Source organism: Phalaenopsis equestris, unplaced genomic scaffold (assembly GCF_001263595.1).
Source record: "Phalaenopsis equestris unplaced genomic scaffold, ASM126359v1 Scaffold001093, whole genome shotgun sequence".
NCBI lineage: Eukaryota > Viridiplantae > Streptophyta > Magnoliopsida > Asparagales > Orchidaceae > Phalaenopsis > Phalaenopsis equestris.
Window position 1 is genome coordinate 441,439 of NW_018165532.1, and position 5,838 is coordinate 447,276.

Here is a 5,838-nt window from a genome sequence, read left to right on the forward strand (position 1 = left end):
AAGTTGAAGTCGATGCATTTTCATTTTTGTTATTCTTAAAGCTTCAAATTTTAAATTTATGCTTGTTCATAAAAGGAATTTTCATATTTACATATCTAACACCTAAACTTTAATATTTATACCACCCAAATCTTTCATATCACATCAAAAATACCACTTTTTTTAACTTAATACATAGGAATCGAGTGGTATGTGTGCAAATCATCCTAATTTTTTTTTTTCATTTTCTTTCATCCAATAACAAGCTCAATGAGCAATTTTTCTGAGTTGCTTCATACTCTGTATAAATCAGTCTTGATTTGAACAGGGCTAGCTTCTTTCCATTTGCAAATAATGTTATTTGAGAATATATAAATTTTTTTTTCTGCATTTATTCTGATAAAAATAAACTCAATTTTTTATGTTATAATTTTTATTTATTGTCTTGCGGATGAGGACTAGAGGAAAGATGCAGCTGATTTACCAATCACAAGGAGCTCAAATTCAAGATCTGAAACAAGATAACTCTGAAGACTCTAGCTATGCCTGCAGCACCAGTTCATGGAGTCAAACTAACAGTTTCTCTTGATACTTCAAGTTTCAGCAGCGATATGTTAAATTTCACTAACAAGAAGGCAGAGAGAAAGCATCAACATAAGAACAACAGCCGGGAAAGAACTACTGCAATTCTTGCTCCAATGGTGTGAGCTCTAGGTTTACAGAAATTAGTTTTAGTAATTTGAGTTGTATGTAAAGCATAAGAAGAATTAAATGTTCAATACAATTATTTTTAGATTTAGATTTTTATTTGTATTTTTTGTACTCTTGTTTAGTTTGTACATTTTAAAATTTATAATAAATTGATTCTTATTTTTTAAGTTTTTGTCAAATAATATTAATATTCTTGTATAAAATGTTGTAATCAATTTTGTAAAATTTTTTGAATTCATCATTTTTTTAAGTTAATAAATCTCTGAATTTTTTTGTGAAATTTGTCCTTGAAAAATTTTTAGACAAAATTATTATTATTTTTTAAAAAATAATATTTATTAAATAATTTTATATTTTAACGAGTCATTTTCGAGCCGAACACGAACATAAAAAAGTTATTCGAGCCGAACACGGCTCGCTCAGGCTCGGCTCGTTTACAGCCCCAAGGACAAGATCAGAGCGCATGACAAGACATCAGAAACTGCTGAAGAGTTTAAGTATGTTGAGAAAGTAGACATTAATGATCGGGAGGGTGGAGAAAGAAGTAGTGTTCAACCAGAAGGAGTACTGGAAGTTCCTCAGTCACCTGCTACTGAAGTCAGGAGATCCAGCAGAGTGATACGACCCATACACGGGTATTCTTCTTCGTTATACTATTTGTTATTAACCGATAATGGTGAATTAGAGTGCTTTGAAAAGGCCATTTAGTTAAAGATTCAAGCGAGTGAGAGCTTATCATGGATATAGAAATGCAGTCTTTGGAGTTAAATAAAACTAAGGATTTAACGGTATTATCAAATGGCAAAAGAGCATTACACAACAAGTGGGCTTACAGACTGAAAGATGAGTCAGATGGTAGCAAGCACTACTAGGCAAGGCTTGTCGTGAAGGGTTTCCAACAAAGAAATGAGTAGATTATACAAAGATCTTTTCCCCAATGATGAAAATAACAACTGTCATGGTTGTGTTGAGTCTGGTAGTAGAAGAAGATTTACATCTAAAGCAGGTGAAAGTAAAAACAGTTTTCTTACATGAAGATCTTGAAGAGGAATTGTATATGCTCCAACCACAGGGTAACAAGGTTTCAAACAAAGAAGATTGGGTTTGCAGATTGAAGAGCATATATGACTTGAAGCATACGCCAAGATAGTGGTACAGGAGGTTTGATAGGTTCATGTCAGACAGTGGAGACATGAAGATTCAAACAGACCAATGTCACTTCATCAAACACTTCAGTAATTATTTTATCTTGCTTCTTTTGTGTGTGAATGACATGCTGGTTGGAGAGGCGGATATAAAGAAATCAAAGACTTCAATAAAAAATTATCAAGTGAGTTTGAGATGAAGATTTAGGTCTAACCAGAAAGATCCTCAGGATGAGAATCAGCAAGAATAGGAGTGCATGAATACCGAAATTGTCTCAGACTGAGTATGTTGAGAAGATCTTACATAGGTTCAATATGAGCGAAACAAAAGCAATTAGCACTCTCTATATGTAGTCACTTCAAACTATCTTAGGAGTTATCCCCTAACCCTGAAGCAGAGCAAGCACAAATGAAGAGAACTTCGTATGCTACAGCAGTTTAAAGTTTGATGTATGCGATGATTTGTACTATACCAGATATTGTATATGCAGTGCGAGTGATCAGCAGGTGTGCAATCCAAGCAGACATTATTGGGAGGCGGTAAAGTGAATTCTTAGGTACTTGAGGAGAACAGTCAACAAGATATTTTGTTATGGAAGTGCAGAGATCAGTCTACAGGAATTTATAGATTCAGATCTGGCAGAAAATGTGGATAGTTGGATAAGTACAATGGGATATACCTTTACATTGGGGAACACAACGACGAGTTGAATTTTCAGGTTACAGAAGATCGTTGCACTTTCAACTACGGAGGTCGAATATATTGTTATCACTAAGGCTAGCAAGAAGATGATTTTTCTATAGAATTTTATGGCAGAATTGGGCAAGGAGCATGAGATTGGAAAGTTTCACGCCAACAGTATGAGTGTAATTCATCTAACAAATAATATTATTTTTAATGTCAGGACATAACATATTCAACTAAGGTATCATTTTATTTGTTTCTCGTAGAAGAAGGACAGTTATTTTTGGAGAAGTTACGCAAAGCTCAGAATCTTGCGGATATGTTGATAAAGGTGGTGAAAATTGAGAAACTGAATATATGCTTGACTTCAATTGAATTTCATGAAGTTGAGACTAAGGGTGAGCTGCACCACGGTACGTGACTATGAAGATGAAACAAATAGAGATGCAAAGTCTTCAAGTGGGAAACTGTTATGGTGTGGAGCCTGATTTGGAGCTCCACAACAACAAGCAACAACAGTAACAGTAGGCAACATCGGGATTGCCAGGCAGACCGCTTGGCGCTTTGGGCGCCCATCCAAATGGACGCCAGTGCGCCCAACTGTGGGCGCTTATGCGCCCACCTCTCTGGTTCGAGAGTTCCAGTCTATTTTTCTTCCCGAGCCGCTGGCGCTTAGGCACAAAATTTTGGATGCTTATGTACCCGATGCGGCTGATCAACGATTCAATGTAAGGAGCTTATTTGAGTGGAGAATGTAGCAGTTTCTGTGCTTGAGTTCTTCAACAAGTTCCTGGTGAAGAAGAGAAGCGTCAGAGATCAGAATTTTTCATGTGTTTCTCTTGTCGGATCAAGAGGAAAGAATTGAAGTGAGGTCCAGTATGTTTCCTTGATTTTTGAGAGAAAATCTGAGTGTGTTCTCTATAAAATTTTTTTGGATTCATAGCGAAATTTCTTGGTGGTGTGGCTCTATTTTTTTTTTCCGTTCTCGGGTTTTTGCATGTTAAATCCTTATGTTTTTCTAGATTGTCTTTGTTGTGCTTTAGTTCATTTTTTTGTTACGGTTTTCTCGAATATGTGCGATATTATTTTGTGGTTTGATTTAATTTCGAATTGAATCTAAGACCTGGTAAAATAGAAAGGGATTGATTATTTCAATTTCCCGACATGACGTTGCGATGATAATTAGGATTATTGAACATCATGGCATTGATTTCAAGAGGAGAAATAGAAAGGAAACTTAGTGCATGCATGTTAAGTCTAATAGAATGCCCATAAGGTGAAGTGTGGTATTTAAGGTAGGATTTAATGAAGATTTAGCTAAAATCGTACCAAATATAATTTTTGGGATTTTAAATCCTATTGTTTTGATAAATCCCAATTTAGCCTCATTAGTTATTAAATACACAATTTGTTAAATCACATCGTTCACAAGTTTGATTGAATATATTTAACAGTTGCTTCCTCTCACAGTTCTTAAGTCTTAAAATAAAAGCCAACCAGTCGAGCAAGATTTAGCTAGATTTAACCATTTTCAAAGTTTATTCCTCTCAAGTTTTATTAAGTATATATTTACAGATTTATTAAATCGTTACTGAGTTAAATCCTACTTGTAACCAAAAAGTCCCAAAACACAAGAATTCCATTAAAATCAATGTAAGCATGAAACAGAATGAAGTTAAGTTAGCCATCTTTGATACAAATTGTAGCTTCAAGCACGATATTTTTATTATCTTCTAAAATTTCTTACTTATTTCCTTCAGTTAAACATAAACAAAATTTATTCTTCTCCATGAAATTACCATTGGTAATCGCATAAGAACCGAAAAAACAAAAAACTTGACTGAAATTAGTGTGTTACAGACCTGATTGTTGTAAGCATCACCAAAGGACAGGGCAACGGCGTCCCTGGTGAGCCGAGGTGAACGGCAGCTCGTTTTAATCGTAACCCTATAGGAGCATCCCCTCGCCCTTCCAGAATCCAACACCTGCAACGCAATCACAGCAGTCAAACAGTTTAGAATTCGGATTTTGTGAAAAAGAGAAGTTAAGGTTTAGGGTTGACCTCCTGCCCCAAAAGAAGTTGATGCTGCTGCTCAAGCTCCTCAGGATGCGGATGTGGATGTGGATTCGCCGCTTCAGCTATCACTGCAGTTACTGAGAGTGCCGCCACCAAACCAACAAACAATGCGGGAGCGGAAGCCATCATCATAAAAGGTTTACGCTCCATTTTCGTATTTCTCACCTTCCTATTTTCGAGAAATATTTGCGTACATGAGATGTACGCAGCGCCAAATGTTTAGCTGTGGTTCAGCCAATGTGATTCACATTGCACAGCTGTGCGGACAACTATAAGATGGCGATGGTTTTCTTGTGATGGATTATTTTGAAACATAATTAAAATATTTAAAATACCATAAAACTTATAAATAAATTTATATTTTTCACATTAAAGACAAGCTTGAATCTAGACTTAACCTGAAGAACTAAACACTCTAAATTTTATTTGACAACCAAATTCCATCAACATCAACCACCACGGTCATCCAACTATTGACTTCTAATTATTGTTATTTAGTTATCATCATGTGACACCTATCACTTTATGGATGTCACCCTATCATTGTCACCATTTTTCACTATAAGTACAATCAAAAGAGGGTAATCAAGTGTTTCCAACTTTATAGTCAACTTTTCACAATTAAAAAAAGAACATATTTTAATAACCTCAAATACATAATGTATTATTTTAACAAGGCAGTGTCATAAGATATTTTTTTTAAGTTTTTCATGTAAAATCTTCAATATCTAAAATGATTGTTTTCATATATCTATTTGCATATGAGAATTTCCCGTAAGGTTAAGGCTCAAAATCCTCTCTTGTCATAAACTTTCTAGCATGCAATGATAACCATAAGACAGTTTATTCAACATTTTTTTTCCATTTATTAGTAAGTTTATTAGTTTATCTAAGTACTACTTCAACTAATTTAGACAAGTCAATTATAAGCCCTAAGCCAAACTTGATCATAAATAATTTTGTGATAGGTGTGAGCACATATATGAAAGCTCAACATAGCTTGATTACAACCCCGAATGAGAAATAAGTTAGCTGCTTGTAGAGAGTTAGATCGCGATTAAGGTGATCTTCCATATTCGTCGACGGTTGAGACTGAGTTATAAAACCTAGGTGTTAATATTAGGCAACAACTAACTTTAACTAGTGGAAATGGTGAGTTTTGAGGTTAGTGAATGACAAACGCCTGATGTTAAAGTATAGGAGCTTAGGATTTTCTTTTAAAAAAAGTATCTCCTATATAT

At 34.8% G+C, this 5,838-nt stretch overlaps 1 protein-coding gene across 1 annotated transcript in view; it reads right to left on the reverse strand.

Annotated features, from left to right (window-relative positions):
• LOC110033121 (embryo-specific protein ATS3A-like) overlaps positions 1-4,853 on the reverse strand; it is an 18,660-nt gene extending 13,807 nt beyond the window's left edge. The window contains exons 1-2 of the mRNA XM_020736991.1: positions 4,583-4,853; positions 4,383-4,505 (exon numbers count right to left, since the gene is read on the reverse strand). Of these exons, the coding sequence (XP_020592650.1) occupies positions 4,383-4,505; positions 4,583-4,747 (288 nt within the window). The 5' untranslated portion in view covers positions 4,748-4,853. The remainder of the gene's footprint in view (positions 1-4,382; positions 4,506-4,582) is intronic.
• Between the last annotated feature and the right edge of the window lie 985 nt (positions 4,854-5,838).